The 19,665-nt window shown below is 38.2% G+C and overlaps 1 protein-coding gene across 4 annotated transcripts in view; it reads left to right on the plus strand.

Moving 5' to 3' along the window:
* The window catches only part of efr3a (EFR3 homolog A (S. cerevisiae)), a 124,235-nt gene that overhangs the window by 38,864 nt on the left and 65,706 nt on the right, over positions 1–19,665 (plus strand). For all 4 annotated transcript variants that reach the window (XM_066687498.1, XM_066687508.1, XM_066687525.1 and 1 more), the window contains exons 3-5: positions 8,476–8,552; positions 11,786–11,913; positions 13,979–14,129. In XM_066687498.1, coding sequence (XP_066543595.1) covers positions 8,476–8,552; positions 11,786–11,913; positions 13,979–14,129 — 356 coding nt within the window. The remainder of the gene's footprint in view (positions 1–8,475; positions 8,553–11,785; positions 11,914–13,978; positions 14,130–19,665) is intronic.

Below are 19,665 nucleotides of genomic sequence, written 5' to 3' on the forward strand. Positions count from 1 at the left end.
GCGATTTGTACTGGCAGTAACATTGTGTAATTGAGGGCTGAGGAAAAACCAGAAGCTGTGCACACAAACCCTACCTCTTTGTTAGTGCACTGTATAGAGGAGGACAGCTGAATGTACAGTGGGAGTGCATTTTGACAGTCACACATTGCATTTTTCCTCCCATTAATTACTGTCCACCCTGACAGATGTTAATGTTCTACACTTCTCTTGCTCACTAGAGAAACGGCTGCAGTAAAGGCAACTGAAACCTGTAGCTGGGCTTGTTCAATGTCCTTCAATACTTTTCCTGTCCTACTCCTTAAAAAATCCTTAACTGCTAGAAAGTGAACATTCTGTATGTCAGAGTTGTTGCAGGGATCAGTATGTCTATTGCAGTGTGACACAGTGGCACACCATTTAATTGCATAATGTGTTCTGGTACATGAAATAATCCCTGATAAATATACCATGCCATGTGGCCCTTCTGTGACAAATGCCAAGCCTTTGCTGCCACATTGTTTATTTATTTAGTTGCTTGTTTGTTTGTTTTTTGGCTGCTGCATTTATTAAAGGGACTATAAAATGTTACATAATACAAAATATACAGGTAAAATAATAAGAGGGGGAAAATAATAGAACATCAGCCGATTTCCCTTGGCCACATTTGAGTGAATTATGGCAACACTCTTATCTAAATCTACAGAGACAGATTGCTGTGTATTATATCCGCCCACGGACCTGTATCTTTACACCCTTCCTGTAAAGGGATAAAGGGATGTTACCCTTTGATGAGCTTCACTTATGCATTACTGAAGTTGTACTGTCATAGTTGACTGTAATTGTCTGTGTTCGGTTTAATCACATTACAAATACAGAATGTAACATGATTCAGCATGGTTGATCAAGAGTGACTTCACTGGGCATAGTCTCTAAGAGGTGCTGTGCATGCTCTGTCTTAGAATGGAAACCAGTGTTATGTATATGACACCAGTTTATCTAGTGGTCTTAAGGAATAGTTGTTGGAAACAGTTCTAGCCCTTGAAAAGAGCTAGCATATCAACATACCTGGGAACATATGTTACATATGCCTGAGACTGCAAACTCAACACATGCAAACGCACACCCATCCCAGGGACCCAAAATTCCTTCCCAGCATACCTGAATGCAAGAATAAAGGGGTGTCATTGTGATGATGAATAAACTGTCTCACTATGGACTCGCTGTAATTGCAGGTGTTGTGGAAAACAAGTAGTGTTGCAGTCTAAAGAGGCTTCCTAAAAATTAAGTGAAGATAGGACACATACTGTAACAAGGAAAAATACTTCTGCTGTTTCCTACTCAAAGGATTGTCCAACAAAAGATGCATAGTTTGAAATGAAATTATATGTACACTAAATATGACAAGGTAAATAATCTTTTAGCAAATGAGCTGAAAGGAGAATAAGAGATACCGAGACAAACATTTCTATATTTTTAAGTGATGGTGGATATAAGATTTTGCTGCATTGAACATTTCTGGGCTCGGCTTGTTGTGCTTGTCTGTTAGTTGTGCTGGCCCTGCTGAACACTAACTAGTTCAAACTTCCCCTGCTTGAATATTTAACGAATGGGAGTGTTTGTCTTTCAACACTAGACCCTGGATCTTCATGTTCTTTGTACTCGGTGGTATTGCTGCATCCTTTTGATTGATTCCGAGAGGATATCCTATAATGTAATGTGATACGGTTAAGCTTGACGCAGGTAACACGCTGAGATCTCCAGCTTGTCTGTTTGTCAGTGAGGGCACAGCTCCATTTTTTTCCCTCTCCATGGCACTTGGTTAGTCCAGAGAGTAGTCTAAGTGAGAGTGTGTCCAACTGTGGTCTCTGACACTCTCCTTCTCCTGAAGAGCCAGCATGAACAGATATGTCCAGGTGGCTCAAACGGAGCCTGAAAGGCACTACAGCTATAGTCCAGCCTCTGAAAGATCATCTCTCTTGAGTTTTGGTAGGTCAGTTGCTGTTGAGTTGACTTTGAAGTTTGAGATCTTTGTGTTCGTGTGTGTGTGTGTGTGTTTATATATATATATATATATATATATATATATATATATATATAGAGTTGGACACAACTCTGCAGCTTGGTAAACACTTGGAAAGGTATGCTACAAGATCCTGCATAGTCTCTTTTCTCCATTTCTCTTCCACCAATTTGTACATGTGTGGATTGATGGTTAAAATGTTTACATTTTTGGTCAGGAGTAAGAGCGATTATAGATATGTCTTTGCTTGTCTGGGTTCCCATTCGTTTCTTTTCACAAGGCATTATTATGTAGAACAACCATAAAATCCCACGGCGCCACTTATTGTTATTGGTTTCTTGTGTGATTTGATAAAATGGCATTTCATGCATGAAAATGTAGTAAAATGAATTCCACTGTGATTACAACCTCCATCAGACAAATGTATTGGTTAATTTCATCTTATATTTATTTAATTAGTTGTTCCTGTTAAGACTTTTTGTGTCTAGTTGCATCTCACAATAATATACCTTTTAGCAGAGACATTACAAGTAATATTTTGTGAAATAGGCAAAGGTTATGGATAAAATTAAGTCTGAATCACCTCATAAATATTTTTAAGGTGTCTGAGAAACACATGGTATGACTTTTATGTTTTTGTATTAATGTATTTATTTGATCATGGCTTATTTTAGAAATAGTTTTCACAGTTGAAGCTGTCACCCTTCCTTCAAATTTGTTTTAAGGCGCTCATCCAAAAATGTAAGTTTCAAGTTGCTCCCCACCCACCCTCCCGTCTGTTTGTTTTTCCTCTCTAAATCTCATGAAAAAGTCTGAAGCCCTTTGCAAATGGGCGTTCGAGGTCAAAAATAGCTTGGTCCTCGAGGATCGAACCATAACACCAGTCTCTTCGCATTAACCTCATATCACCATTGTCTGGATTGCTGCTTGACTTGAATGTTTGCGCAGACATCCCCTGCCTTCTTGCAGGTTTGCCTTTAATCATCTCAGCTGTCTGGGTTCAGTTCCACCCAGTGACAGTCTGGGGAGCTTGACTGGATGGAGTCTTCTGACCTTCCCATCCCGTCAGACTATGGCCTTGCTATTGTGCCCAGTTGTGTAAAATCACTTGCGTTTAGTTTCCTATTATGTATCTTTGAGAGTTAAGGGGTGTTGCACAAAGTACTGTTGTGCAGTGCCAATAGGGGCAAAAAACGGGAAGCCCCAAAGTGCACTACATTCCCATTTTTTGGGGGTGAGTTTGAGGATAGCAAGGATAGTAGGAATAGGAGATGGAAATAGAGGCAACAAGGGAGAAATAGATAATTGGACTTGGACTTTGAGTAGGGATTTGTGATTTGGATTGGCTGCCTCATGTGTTTGTCTGTCTCATTAGTGTATTTAGAGATCCATTGCATGTGTAGTTCTTTTTTTTTAACTTTTTATCTGTTTTGCTTTGCTGTCGCTTTATATAATACATTCCTTTCCTATCACCATATCCCCACCTGTGTGTGCCTCTTTCATAGACCTATTTAACGAGCCCAGCACCGTGGACATCCCCCCATGATGCCTTAGTATGTTAACAACAAGTTCTAGACACAACACTATTTAAGAGAAAAACTGCTGTATTCAATGCCCACATTATTCAATACTTATGTTGTTTAATGCAGCTGGACCCTTGACCCTCAGAGTAATGTGTGCAAGGTTAATGAGCCAATGCGTTACCATGGGGGAGGCCCTAGCACTTTTTGGCTGTAGTTGTCTGAGCGTTTGGCTCACTGATCCTCTGCATCCCTGTGATTGATGGGTTCGCTCCCAGAAGTCTGCTGGACCGCTTCTGGAGCTCTGGGAAATGACACACACAACTCCTACAAGCTCTCCTTCCAAGGCACTTGAATCCATTCAAGCTTAAACAGTAAAAAGACAATGTGCTTCTTCTAAATCTCAAAGTGGCTCCATTATGTCTGTGTTTTTCTTTTCATTTTTTGGGGGGAGAACCTGTAGTGTATGTCATACTTGGAGAATACAGGATTGGTGATTGTGTTCACCTGTTGTGGCAGCTGATGCACAATTCTGCAGGCTGACTTGATTTGGTTGAAGGTTTAAAATGCCAACTGTTTATTGCAAGTCTGTAAACCTTTCCTGGGAATTCTGATTGATAGTGAAAGCATTTTGCTTTAGTTAGACATTTATGGACAACCATCCACGATGTTATCAAGTAGCCTATATAGTATCCCACTCATGCTCACGTTTTCAAATGAAGGCAGGTCATTTGTCTCATCATGCTCATTTGGTCGGTAGGAACTTAATGATCTGAGAATTGCATCCAGTCTAATTGTGAATGATGATTGTAAATAGGCATGGCTCATCCTGTACTAGCTTGGGAGGGATTTAGGCCGCTAACATGTATTCTCCAAAACATGTGCTTGCCAAGCCATCTGCTTCTTTTCACACTAAAAGTCCCACAGTGCAAGCTAGAACACTGTAGGGACATTGGATGCAGCTCTCACTGACCGCACTGCACAGCTCACAGGTGCCTAGGATGCCACAGGAGTTGCTGTTGTGCAACAAGCTGTTGAAACCCTGGATGAGTCAATCCCACCCAACTCTGGCAGTACTTGGCAATCTGCAAGCCTGCTCACACTTGGCATTGCCCGGATTCTAACCAGTGTTCTTTGGACTGTAAGGCTCAATCTGCACAACACAGTCTTTTTCCAGTTAAGCAACTCAGATGCCCCTTTTTTTATAGTCATAAACTTTGGCTTGTTATACATAATTATTATAATGCATCCTTTTCAAAGGCTCTTAATAGCAAGGTTGAAATCCTAACCCACACACTCCTACTCTGCAGACATTTTGTTGTCTTAAAAGATCGATATAGCTGGAGCCTGAGTGTCTAAGTCTTGTTTTTTATTATGTATTTTTTCCATTTTAAAGTAAACACATTTTGTAATCAATGCTTCTACAGAATAGATTTTAGACTCTCCAGTTTAAACATCCATTAACGTGCATGTGTCTGTCTATGCGTATATACAGATAACACTAATCAGTTCAACAGTCTCATCTTCCGAAAGGTAGGCAGGCAGGCATGCAGGCAGGTGTGTTGGGTTGGATGTGCCAACAGTTCTCTGATTGGTCACGTGACTTTCCAAGATGCTATAGGCAGCACTGTGGAGTAGTGGGAAGGGCTCTGGACTCATAGCTGGTTGTGGGTTCAATCCGAGGTGGGGCAGTGCTGTTGTACCCTTGAGCAAGGTACTTCACTTAGATTGCTCCAGTAAAATACCCAGCTGTATAAATGGGTACAAATGTAAGTTGCCCTGGATAAGAGCATCTGCTAAATGACAAATAATGTAATGTAATGTAATGTAATATTGGTACTGCAGATCATGTTTAGAATGTGGAGCAATTTATTCTTACTAATGTATTAATGTTATTATTAATAAGAAAAAAAGTAATAACTTAATAACTAATTAAACTTAATAACTTAATAACACTGATTTTTGCAGTTTTTACATGTCTTGGATACAAAAGGAGCTTTGCTTTTGTTTTTTGAAAAAATAAAGGTGCAACATACAGTAATAACTTAATCTTCTACACCAAAATAAGGACCAGTTACCCAGCAATTGTCCTCTACTTCCCCTCACTGCAAACTTTCTAAAATAATTGCTACTCTTTTGCTTGTCCTTGTCATATACAACTGTTTTTTAGCTGCAGTAAATGGCATTGATATCCTGTTAAAGGAGAAAAGCCAGTCTCAATTTCCCCCCCTGCGTGCCCAGTCTTAGTGAATAATTAATTGACTGTTCAGTCTTTGGCTCATTTATTGCTGCACTAAAGTTAGGAAAGTGATCTTAGCTAGTGCAAGATGGAAAGGAAAAATACATGATGCCTGCAGTGACTAACAATGCAGTTGGACACACCAAGAAGTGTCAAGGAAACACAAGTTTATTAGTTTTGATTTTCTGTGTATAGCTTTCCTGCTGGAGGCAACAGTATATCACATTTTACTCACCAGTTACTGCTCTCAAATCATTTGGGAAATTAGATTGTGGGATCAGGATTTAATAATCCATATTAATTTAGATTTGATTAGGTCTGTGAAATGTTTGCTCTCGTTCCAGAATTATTGATATTGCCCTGAATGTTTTACTGTAGTAATTAAAACAAGAATAACAGAGACAGAGGGGCCTCTTTGTTCTTTCCTCTTTCATACTACAGATTCAATTAACATACCTTGTACTTTGCAGGCTAGCAATGGAAGTTTGGAAATCTAGTTTTCCTTTCTTTTCATTATTATCTGAGAAATTAGCATTTTTGTTTGCAAGCTAGGTATTTAGTGTGCGTTAAAATCATTGTTCTATCAATTTCCCCTTTTTTATTGAAAGTTTTTTTCTTTGATTTATTACTAAATTTAAAGTTTCATTAGTAAGTTCTGTCAGCATATGATTTTTCATGGTAAAAGAATGCCGGCTTTATTTTATAAACGATTAGTGAGAGTCGTATTGTGGGGTAGCTTGACCTATTGCAGGTTTTACAAGTCTCTAATACAATTGCACTAAAAGTAGGTAAGTATATAGTAAGTGAGCACCTCGGGTCAATAACCCTGAAATAAGTCTAATTTAAAAAGAAATGTATTATAAAAAAGGAGCAAAATAACATTATTTGTTAACCAAGATCTGAACCTGAAAATTAAATGTCTTACTTTTGGTAGATCAGTTTCTTAAAATGAACCGTAATGGCTCCTCATGTGCAGGATTTCTGTGTATCCTCTTGTGATTTGAAGCCCCGTCTTATTGTGAATATCTTGACTGTACTCTAGATGGTCGCTGGAGGTCTCTGGTGTTTACTGGGGTCAGGCTGGAGTAGATAATTTTCAATGAATCATTTTTCATTCACATTGACTTCTGAGCATTTGCTTCATTTCCCTTCTGAAATAGCCTGACGGAAGCACATGTGGAATGCAAATCCAGGATCTTAAGCTAGGGGATAGTTGAATAGAGTGCACAATGCCTATGGCTTTTTGAATTGCACAGGTTTGCAACAATTTACACAAATGCAGAATAAGTAATAGAAAATGTTGTGACAATGATTTAGACAAAAGTATCAATAAGAGAGATCTTTTGATCTGTGTCATAAAGCCTGTTACTGCTTGATTTTTTTCCTCTACTCTTAGATTTTTCATATGCCAGATACAATCCATAAATCCACTAAGCGTGACACTTCACTGCTGACACTTTAGTACAATATGCTGTGCTACTGCTTTATTTATCTTTTTATTGATTTATTTATTTTATTTATTTTAGACCAATACTCTGTTATTACTGATTGTATTTAGTTTCAGTTGGTATTTATTTTTTTAGATGTATTATATAAATAATTAATTAGCTGGTGGCCAAATAGTAAATTGCAAGGTTGGATACTTTCAGGTGGCGATTTAGTGCAAACCGAATAAATGTTTAGAATTCTTCACAGGAATCATTGGAGTGATTTGTCTGCACTGACAAGCAATTTGTTCTCAAATGAATTGAAATATAGTGAGTGTAGGTTACCATAATGGACCACATCCCATCTCAGTTGAGTCTTGCTAAATCTTGCCTGAAGCAATTTATTAGCAGAGGCCAGCATTCCAGCTTCCACACAAACTACTTACAGTGATCTTCATGTACGTTTAGACTGAAATTCGGAAGATGGAAATTGGCAATTCGTATTTTCCTAGTTATTGTATGCTATATGGAAATTAATGTTTTCTTCCATCAGATTTTTTTAGGGTGAAACAGAACTGTCTTAGAGCCACTGTAAATGAATCTATCTTTAGTTATTGTAACATTTCAAACAGAGGTGGTAGGATTGAAAGTGATGGCAGTTACGTCATTTGCTCATACTGGCGAACATCTGCTAATAGAAAGCTTGAAGTGGGACCTGATTTGACAGCCAAAGAGAACAGCAACAAAACCACAGTGAAACCTGTTTGGTGGGAAACTCTTTGTTGTATAACTGGAATAAATAGTCACCTTGCAATCAAAAGTGCCGGAATTATTTTGGAAAGCAGAATTCATTTATTAATTTATTTAGTTGCATACAACCAATAGAAACGTCAAAGACAAATAAGTGATATGTTACTCGGTGTCCTTGGTATTTTATACTTATTAAAATATGTATGCAACTTAATATTTATTAGTCTATTTTGTTTAAAGGAAGGAAGAAACCTGCTTATGGAATGAGCCTACAGTTATGAATTATTTTCAAGTTGACCTTTTTGAAAAAGAATTGAAAAAAAAAAAAAAAACCTCATTTGGTTGCCTAGAGAGAACTCAGTGTTTTTGACCGATAAATAAAACAATTGACAGCTTACTGTTTTCTCCTATTCCACTTTTTCATGATGGCATTTGCACACTGTCAAATCCACACAGCAATCGGCTTAAAGTTTGCAAAAATCTTAAGATTAAAGGCTGCTGCAAGTCCTGAAATGAACCAAGTGTGTTTCTTTGTTACAGGAGTGTGTGGCTGCTGTGGGCCGCTGCGTCCACGATACAAACGTCTGGTGGACAACATCTTCCCTGAGGATCCTAAAGTAAGTGCACTCTTCAGAAAATATCACAAAAGTGCATGTTCCTAAGAGAAGGGACCCCTTTTGGTCCAGTTGATTCAATGATTTCATATAGCTGTTTCTTGAAGGAACGGGGTTTGTGTGTCTGACTGCTTCAGTGATGTGGCTGGGCTTGTTCTACTCCCTCATCCCTTTGTAAAGAAGTGTCCTTTGTTTTTAGTCTTAAATTGCTTATTTGTCTTAATTTCATCTTATGTGCTTTTGTCTGTGCTTTACAGTTGATTGGGAAGAAGTCAGCTGGGTTAACATTTAACGACTTGAATGCTTCTATTATGTCCCCTAGTAGTTGTCTGTTCTACACTGGAGATATTTGGTTTCCTTGTGTTTGGTGGACAACCCTTTAATCAGCCTGATTGCTCTGCTTGGAACCAATGTATTTTCTAAGTCTTTACTTTAATGATCACTGGTGCAAGAAAAAAAAGGGGGGGCGGGGGAAGCAGTATGTTTGAATACAGTGTTAATATTTAATGATGTACCGGCAAGTTGATTCATTTGAAATTTGCGTAATGATGAAACGGTTCTAGTGACTGTGCTTTTCTGTAAAATTTCTCTGACCTTGAGTTTTTCTACTGACCCATCCCTTGCAGCCTTCCAATTAAGATTTCCCTGTGGGAGAGCTTCTTCTATGATAGTAAATAGTCCACGGGCTGTACCTTTCCAAGGGCTCAGATTTCATAAACCATTTACACAGGGTTACGTGAACAGCTCCGGGTGAAATCCACTAGCTGTCTTTACTTCCACTCACAGCATGAGAAGAGGACCTGTGGAGGTCAAGGATATTTATTTCCCCTCCAATTCATGAAGACAATGTACCAGGGGAAGATATTGTAGTTTTGTGTATGAACATAATTTATATTGTTTTAATTTATATCTACCAGTCATGTTTTTATTTCACTTTTTACAACTATAGTCTCTTTATACAACTATACTTTTATTAATTGCTTATTTAACTGGGAACCTTTATACTCCTAGCAGAGTAGGAGAAATGTAGACAGCACACACACCTCCTCTGAAAATGTGCATTTGCAAATTTCACTTTGCAAAAGTGGAGCTACAGCTTTGCATGTAGGACAGATGTTGCTCACATCGAAACCTCTCTGGATCTGACAGGAGCCCAAAAGGTTACAGGGGTTGCTGTTCCACAGTAATGCCAGGAATCCTTAACTGACTACAGCTTCTGAAAGTTTGCTGAAGTATACTGAAGTAAAACCATAGTTACATGTAGTGAAGCAAAGTGAAATCAAGGTTAACCATGGAGAGGAATAGTAAGCTGGAACAATGTAAAACCATAGAAAAAGGGACCACTGTGCAAATGTACCATGGAGAGCTTTCTATAGGGCACTCTGTTCTGGTGATGCTTGTTGAGTTAAGATCAAACCAAGTTAAAGTCCTAACTAAGATACCCACACAACACCAGGAACCCTCCTATAAGGAAGACCTATCCTTCATTTCAATTTGAAGGGAACAATATGTATTTTAATATGACATTCCAGTCTTCATTTGCATGCTTCAGTTGTAAAGTTTAAGCTGCACATTTAAGATCACTTATAAATGTAAGGTATTAATAGTTACATTTTAATATTGCCTATCTTTCTGATTCAAGTATTTCCAGGACCCTATTAACTCTTTTGAAGGTTCCTTTGGGTGCCACTTTACTGGGACATTAAAGATAAAATGTCCTTTTTTTACAGCCCCATAATAGATGAAAATAAGGTTTATTGCATTAGGTTTGGCCTTACGTAAAGGGCACCAAATGTGTTCAATTCATCATTTTATTAAGAGCTTTGCATCTCTCCCGACACCGAGGTTAAGCATCACACTGTTCGGAATGTATTCATTATCGTTATCGGTGCTATCAGTGGCAGAAGCAGGAATGGTAATTATCATCTTTCTTGTCTCTTGACAAATGCTACTTCAGTTTTCATCAGACTGTTCATGTTATTCCCTTATCCTAGCTGTCCTTCTTAATTCCAGAAATGTCTTTATCAGGTTATAGTGTATTTACTGCAGCCGAGGCATTGCAACACTCAGCTGCGCCTGAGTCTTAATGATGGGATGACATCCTTTAATGGCTTTGACTCGTCAAAAGCAAACAACTAGTTGTAAGAATGGAACTAATTGGCACCTGTATGTAAGGTCCATGCAGGATATGTGCATCAGTACTAGTGGTTGTGTTTCAGGCACATCAACTCAGCACAATTTGTGTGTGTGCTTTTAAAATTTGTTTTTATTTGTGTTTACATATGGTTTGTGGTGGTTTTGGTGAAGTTGCAAGATACATTTTGAACAATCAAATTTGTATGCTCCCTGTGATTGTATCTGCTCACTTTAAAGTATTATTGTTCTGTCCATTGTGGAGTAATTTACAGAATATAGCAAGCGGAATGGAAAGCAAATGAACAGCTTAAAAATGGTACACAGCCCAGTGAGCAGAGAGAGACCTTGTAATTAAGCTTTTTTCAGCACAAAGCAATGTTTTAATCTTTTTTGGATTCCGATCTCGATTTAAGTGTGATTACACTAAAGAATTAAAATATAAAAATAAATTTAATAAATTCGATTGGTCATCAATGAACACAAATCACAACTTGGCCCTACTAATGAATTAGTTTTATTTTATTGTCAGAGGGGACTTTTTCCTGCTTCTAAATAAATAACACAATTGGTTGAGAACCTGTATTTACAATTCACAATTTCATCAAAGGTTTAATGTAGTCTAGGCCCTCCCAAGGAAAAATGTGACCTGGTTTTTAAGACCAAATGGTAAACTGACAGTGGTATGATATTGTCACTATGGTGAGACAAATTACACAATTAAGAGAATCTACATTATAGACCCGTGTCTGTGAGCGTACTATCGTAAATAGGAAACGTCAGTTTTATCCCTAGCGTGCAAAACCGCATGTGGCTTTCCATATATTTAGAGGCATACCATCACGAGTTTCACCAAGAGTTTTCCCCCCCTCCCAAAATACAGCTGACTTCCCCCCACGAAATATTTTAGTCACTGCCACTATCCCCCAGGAGTTTACCAAGCTATAGAAATGAACTGGATTTGGTCTCTATGGAAACCAGGGATGAATGCTTCTGCTTTACACTATTAAAGTGAAAAATAAATAAATAATATGTCCCTGACTGTGCATGCCTGGTGTCCTGGTAAGGATTTGTTTTGATGTGCCCTGCCCTTTTTCCTCCAGGATGGTCTGGTGAAGTCCGATATGGAGAAGCTCACTTTCTACGCAGTGTCGGCTCCAGAGAAGCTGGACCGAATCGGAGCCTATCTGGCAGAAAGGCTCAGCAGAGACGTGATCCGGCACCGCTATGGGTAAGATGGACCCTCTGGCTCCACACTGCCACTTTGATTTGCAATATTTTGTTAAGAATGACCTCTGAAACAGAAACAGAACAGGTTTGTTAAAGTCAGTCCTGCTCACTCTTCACTTTGTAACCTTCCTGTTGGATGCAGATACTTTTTTGACCTTTGCTGTGAGCACAGGAAGTGTTAATTCCCCACTGTTTTGTATTGCTGGATTGTTTTTTTGTCTTATGAAGGAAAATCAACCGAAGCGCTAAATTAAGAGCTCATGGTCATGACCTCCCTTCTTCAATGATAGTTTTGTTGCAACAGGTCAGTTTTGCTTGCCTCGGAAAGGGCGGCTTGTGCAGCTTTGTTGAGCTAGTTAGTCCTTTGCTATGAACCTTGCAGTCTAAACCGGAATAAACAATCAACTAAACAAGAGATGTCTGAATAGTTGAGACTACACTGTAACAGAGATGATTGTTATACAGATAACTCAGACTCTGTGTGGTTTAACATGGATCTCATCATGTTGTAAAATGTGATAATATTTGTAAAGTCGTAAAGAGTCAAAGAGTTTTAAAGTATAAGCATCAGCAATTATGAACTAAGCAAATGCAGCAGGGTTCCTTACTGCACATCTTTGAAGTAGAGCTGTTGTCCTTTGCCTGTTCTGTGTTAGTAATAGGTACTTTTCTGTTGACCCTTTTGTTGGTTTCTGTGTGCTTGTTTTTAGAAATTTTCCATTAGAAATACCATATGGTACATGATATATCATCTGGAATTCAAGGTAACAAATGAAGGACTCAATGCAAGAAGTGAATGATGACAAGTTATGTAATTCCCAAAGAACAGTCAAGGCATATGCAGTAAATCAACTTCATTTGTTTGATATAATAGAATATAGTTTGACATTTACAGCTCCCCAAATGTCTGCAACTGAATTCCTCAGTTGTATGAATGAGGGCATGTGGGAGGGGGACGGAATATGTTTATTATTATGGTCATTATTAACAACAAAACAAGTTTTTTTTTTTTTTTTTAAACTTAAGTAGGACATTATTTTAATTTGAATTCACTCCACCTTTCTCTTTCTGTCACTCTCCATGTTGAACGTCCTATACTTTTCTCACTCCTCAAGAAGCCAAATAAAAATAGAAAACAAACCTATTCCTATGTGGATATGCATGTTTGATGTTTTTGCATTGTTGCTAAGAGACAAAGTTCTGTTGGATATATTGCACGTCTCATAGGATAAGGTTATAGACAGCCCCAGAAAGGTAGTCTATAGGCTATCATATTCTTGTCATCCATCAACAGGAAAGCTTCATTGAAACCTGTTATTAAAATCTGTTTCGTGGCAGGTTTAGTTATTAGCTTACTGTTATATATATATCATTTGTTATATAAAATAATTACTTATTTCAGTCCACAGTGTGAAGGTGAGGCTAACTTGTCAAAACAAAAGACAAGACATTCATTTTCCAGAGAGGTGAAAATATATATGGTGCAGTCCAAGGAAGCTTAAAGGATGAACCACAGTGTAATACCATTACCAATACCATTACAGTCTTCGGATTCTTGCCTTATTAGAGCAATAAATGCGTTTCCATGAGTCGACATGTTTGAGTGGCCATGTTGACAATGTAGTTTAAGTGTTTGGTTTAACTGTCAGCATAGCATCTTCCAGCTAGATTAGTATAACCTTCGCCATGTTGTTGAATTCACACATGATGTCATCCAATGGAAAAATAAATGAGAACAAGCCTGCTACCCTTTCTTTTCCTCAGCCTAATGGTGTCCATCCCACATTTTCAAGAGCCCCAATCCAATCTAATGAAAGGAACAATGGTTCTCTTAAGGCACTGAAGCAATATTCAGGCATTTGTTCCTAATGATCCCTTAAGGACAGAAATGTACCAAAAACACCACCAGCTTAATTGATCAGAACAAAATGTATCCAAATCTTAGGTACATTTATGATTTAAAGACTGAATAATAACATTGGATGGAGCCCCATCCCCTTTCCCCCACATCTCTTCCATATCACTGATTTGAAGCCTGTAAATATTTTTTCCTGTTTTGTACACAGGTATGTTGTAATTGCTATGGAGGCTCTAGACCAGCTTCTAATGGCCTGTCACTCTCAGAGCATCAAACCGTTTGTGGAGAGCTTCCTTCAAATGGTTGCAAAACTGCTAGAGTCCAGGGAGCCTGATTTGCAGGTCCTAGGAACCCACTCGGTGAGTAAACCCCAGTTTCTCAACCTTCATTTAAAGACACGCCTGGAGGTAACAAGATAGGTCTAACAACTTCAATGTCATTGTGGTGCTGTTTTTCTTTCTCTGTCTAAGCAGCGTTAGGAAAATTATTCAGGATTAGCAAATTGCTCTCCTCTGCTGCAGAAGGGAGTGATATCTCAGTGTCCTGAGCAGTTGATATTTTGTATTCCCATCCCCTGATCAACTTAATTTTATTTGTTAAGGCAACAAAAGGTGAAAATGTTGAAACAGGGTGTAGACTTTCTATTGGCACTATTTTTAAGTGTATTAATGTGTAGGCATGTACATTGCACACAGAATGAGCGTGACAGGTTACTCATAATTTGTGCTACCTTTGCCAGAATACATTTCCACCAGTGTGTGGGGAAAATCTTGGGTTAGAGTAACCAGGCTTTCAGTGCTCTGAATGAATTAATCCTCTGGGTTTCAGAGCTCTTTCTTTCCTCCGCTTTGGAATGCCTGCAGGCAAATCTCTCTTTGCACACAAGAAATGTAATGTTCATATCTTATTTTGCTGTGAAAAAAAAATACAAATCCAAGGCATTTAATAGCATTATTGTACTCTGCAGTGGAGTGCCATATTTCATTGTGATGTCTTTATGTTGTGCTTTATATGAAGGTCTGTAAGTTTGGTCCTTTTTTACACAGCCACATGGCTCCTCTAACCATCTGCTGTTGTAGAATCAATTGATTTAAAATAATCCTCTCTTTTTCTTTTGATCCACTTTTTTGTAAACTCAATTTCCAAAGGAGGCTATTTTAAATGTATTTTTAACCCCTAGGGAATGATTTGCAGCAGTGTTTCTGTTTGGTTTAGTTTTTTTTATATTGTGTCCATTTTATTCTACTGAAATGGTGTACAGCTGTGCAACAGTCTGCTGCAGATCATGAGCCTAATTAGGGAAGCTTTAGTTCAGGTGCTGTCAGAGAAACACATCTCAAGGTCAGTGTGCATTTGGCAAGAAGTTAAGACTCGGGGGCAAAGATTAAAAATGTGGTGCTCAGGTTTGAAACCCTGACCAGTGCCAAGGCAGTTTTAAGAATCTCTTAGAACCGTTACACAGCAGGGATCATGATGAATCACCCAGAACAATGTTTAAGTGGGAGAGAAAATATGTTTATTCTTCTTACTATTCCCTTAAAGCTAGTTACCATATGGGTCACAAATTAGATTTCAACTAACACAGTGAACACAATGACTAACTGACCTGAAAGCACATTTTCTGAATTGCTTTCAGGAAGGTAACCTAAAAATCACAAGAAAGTTGTACAAAAGGCTACTACAAGATGAGGCCATTAGAATCATTAGTTTAGTTCATGGTTCAATTAAGAACTCAGTTGGATCAAAAACCAGCACACATGGATTTTGGGAATCACGAATGTAGCAGTTTCTTAATGGAATCCAGGGAATCGGCTTTAACTATATGGTTGGGAGTTAATAAGTAAGTAAGTGAGTTTTCTTGTAATGAGACCCCACACAGACTGTATATAATACTAATACTACTACTACTAATAATAAAACAGGCGTCTCAGAGGACATTAACTCTGTGTTTTGAGCTGAGTGTCATATAAATTATACATTTCACTTGCATCTACTGACAAACGTGACATTTTCTAAGATGCAGAAGCCTATTTTTAAAAGTGTTTATTGCTTGTTGCTCCACCCCACCACTCTCACTGTGTTTGCAAGACACTGTTGTGCATCTCTTTCAAGGTGAAAATAATCAGCAGAAATTTAAAGCCGAGATATCTTGCTCTTCTCTTAAAAGCTGCCTTTCACGGTCGAAAAGAAAGACCCAGACTGGTGGTGAGGATGCATTATTTATAGCTGGTATTTAGCAGAGGATGGAAAAGCATGTGCCCCGAAGTGAGAGTGATATTAATTATATGCCCTGCTAGATTTGGTGCAGACACAACACAATGCCGTAAAAGTTAGCCTACAGTACATGGGCTGAAAGCATTTGAGGACTTAAGAATTGTATTTGTTTAGGTGACACATCTGTCAACAAAACATATTGCATTTAGAAACTGTCCTTTGTGCATTTTTCTTCTTTCTCTCTAAGGCTCTTCTGCCAGGGAATTGCCTTGCTATCCCTTTTGTCAGCAGCCTGTACTGAAAGCCGGTTAAACGCATATAATTCTGAAGCAAATGGGTTTTATCAAACCACCGTGACTAGCTGAATTACTAAAACAATAGCTTGGGGATAGGTCATAAATTGCAATGTGAAAGGAAGAAAAAATAGCTATGCAATTGACATTTAAAGTCATAAATATTCCTCAGTAGGTATTGGTAAAAAGAGCAACTAATGTATCTCTTGAGGGTAGCTTCTTACGTTTGCTTTTATATGCCACTTTTTATATCCCATAATATACATTTTTTAAAGCTATGCAGTACAGCAACACTACCATATAGATATCATTATAACATTCAGATGCTATTACTGTTATTGGAAGAGTCTTTAACCTGCAGTTCGACTCTGATCTGAGCTGATCTGTTGCAAAATGAAGTTGCTAATAGCAGTTTAATGAAAGGTGCCCATTATTTAAATTAATTCAGTAGACTACAGACAGGGCATATTTGTCCTCTTCAAGAGGTGATTGCAGGACAATTCTTTTCTATCTTTTTAAACCCAAAGAAAGAGACTGCTGCATTGCTCTCGCCACCTGCTTGGAATTCTCAGTAATTGTTTCTGATAATCTGGCTCTTCACTTAAATGAAAGTTGAAGGTAAGCACACCAAGAATCCTCTTACAAAGGGCTTGCTTGTTTAACAAGAGCAGGCAATGTGTGCAGCGGACTCTCTATCTGTATTTATAGTAACAGTATGGGATGGCACGCCACTCAGACTCAATCCCTTTTGACTTTCTCTGCTGATGATGGGACATCACAGAGATTATAATGCGTCCACAGATTGTTCTTGATGACTATTCTACCAGAGTGTCCAGTGAGTCTGTGACTGAACATAGTGGGAGGCAGGATTTAATGGATAAGCAGTGAAATACACAGACAGACTACCCAGATATTATTCCAAATAGGCATGTGGCTTGCTTTTAAAACATAAACCTTGTGCGATATCTATGGATATAGTGGATTCCCTCTGGTTAGGTGTAGGTGGGTGAGGTCTAATACTCACTACAGGAATCACTACAAACCAGATTGACTGTAATATTAAGACTTTGAACAAAAACATAACAATAATAAAAACCTACTGCGATTAAGGGCTTTCATGGCTATGCAACTCCACATTTCTAGTTCATTCGACCTTGCTGAAAGACCTTGAATAACATCCTTTCAAATTGTGGTATACATGCACGTATGCATGTATGTACAGTACACCAACACATCTCTCACTGATGACACCTGGAGGTACTGGTGCACAACGAGTCACTAGGAGGTGCTGTTGTAGCAGTGACCCAAGCAAGCCTGGCCAACTGAAGCCCATGTTACATGGAGCTGGTGACCTGAATCAACCTCCTTGTGTTGTATTAACCTAGTCCACCAGCCTGTACTGAATCAAGAGAGGCAGATTATATGTGCTGTTTTTTCATGATCTTGGGAAGGTCATCATTCAGAACCCGTGGTTTAGGGAAAAAATTAATGTACAACAACAACAAAAACATGTGTTTGTTGGGTCTTATCTCACAAGTTGGAGGTGAGGAAAGGCCGGGTAGAAAAGACCATTTGGATTATCCCCCTAAATCTGCCGATTAGTTTCAGCCTAATTCGGTTATTAATTACAATGGTTGTATGGAAATTAGCATTGAAATTACATGGTTTTCAGCTCTGTTATTTCTTGCAACTGCAGAAGAAATGCTCTGTGCTGAATTACAGGGTTGGAAATGGCAGCCAGAGTAGCAGGGGAATAGCAGCAGTGTATTGGTCTAGGGGGCCGGAGGCTCTGTCTTTAGCAGTAATTAAAAAGAGAGCTCTGATCGGTTACAGATGCAGGAACAAAAACAACAACATTAATATCTAACCGAGTCACGTATCTGTCTGTTCAGAATGGTTCCATCTTTCCTTTAACTAGTCTTAATAAGATATACGAGTTTAAATTGGTCTCCACTTTTGTGTCTTTTATCGGATTACTCACCTGATTGATTTGGCGGATCCATTCATTTTGTAATTTAGAATTTAGAAACCCTGATTCAGTTGTCTTCTCCTTTCTCTAGCCTGCACGCATGAATGCCCAGAGCATGAGCAGTCAGTTGGGGAAAAATCACTTGTCAGCCTAAAGGTTTTTGCAGTCAATGCATGCTGTCTGCCTCCCTGGTTTCTCTGGGTGTCGTCTTCTGGTTCATTCTGGTTTTCCGAGGGATCCCGACTCTTGCCAGCGTTGTGTGCACACCCTTTCCTTTCAGAGAGCAGAGCAGTGCTAACCGATAACCCTGACTGACTAGACACAAACATCTGTGTAATGGAACGCTGTCAATGGCCCAAATCAGACTTCTCAGTGCACTCTCCTTTGTCAGGAAAGATGACTTCCACATGTACCGGTGCATCACTCTTCAGTTTACTGTATAATTCCCCCTGCCAATCCTCCCTCCTGTTGAGACCACAATTTCAGGAAAACACTTAAATGTGGGCATATATATATTTATATAAATTTGTTGTCTTCTGCATGCTCAGCATCAATAATGTTTGTAGTAAATACATTTGTAGTTCTATCGAATTCATAATTTGCATTTATTACATTTAGACATATCCATATGAGTGATAGGAATAACACAACACAATAAACAAATCCTTCTTACAAATCCATAGAATAGTTAAAAAAATATATAAAATAAAAAAACTGCAGTGCATTATGTAAACAAGCTTACTGTTGCATACGTATTAGTAAAATTGCATTATTTATTTTTTCTGTATCATTACAGATTTGGTTTTGTCCAGAAATACAACATACACTATGCAATCCAAAGTGAACAATGCAGTTGCCAATTTTTTCCACAAATTCAACATCATGCAGGTTTAGACCGACAGGGTGGTTTCTGATTTCTCCATTGTCGCCTTTATCTAAAAAAAATAGTGTACCACCAATAACTGGAAGTGTTGGCCCTGGATAGCCTTTTGGGTTTAATAGAAACATTTACAAATGATTTTCATTTGTTTTACTTTTAACATTTTCCTTCAAATACCCACATTTGCACTAGTTAACATTCAAGTTACCTAAGGATTTTGGTTTTAATGTTTAAATGTTTAATAAGATTTTTTTTTTTTCCAGTTTTTTTTCTTCTTATTGACAGAGCCTTCCACTGTCACATTACTCGTTTATTATTAAAGACAGTTGTGTAAAAGTCGCACCAGTGTATTACAACATTGTATGAGCCCCTAAACATTCCTAGAAAGTTGACCTATACAATGTTTTTGTTGTGTTTTGGGAATTCAGGATTTTGGGAACAACAGTTTATTTATTGATTGGTTGATTGGCAAATGCCATTATCCAGTTGACTTAATTTACACAATAACAGTTTAAAGCTCTACAAAAGTGCAATAATAC

The sequence above is a fragment of the Amia ocellicauda genome, chromosome 2, assembly GCF_036373705.1.
Source record: "Amia ocellicauda isolate fAmiCal2 chromosome 2, fAmiCal2.hap1, whole genome shotgun sequence".
In the NCBI taxonomy this organism is placed as follows: Eukaryota; Metazoa; Chordata; class Actinopteri; order Amiiformes; family Amiidae; genus Amia; species Amia ocellicauda.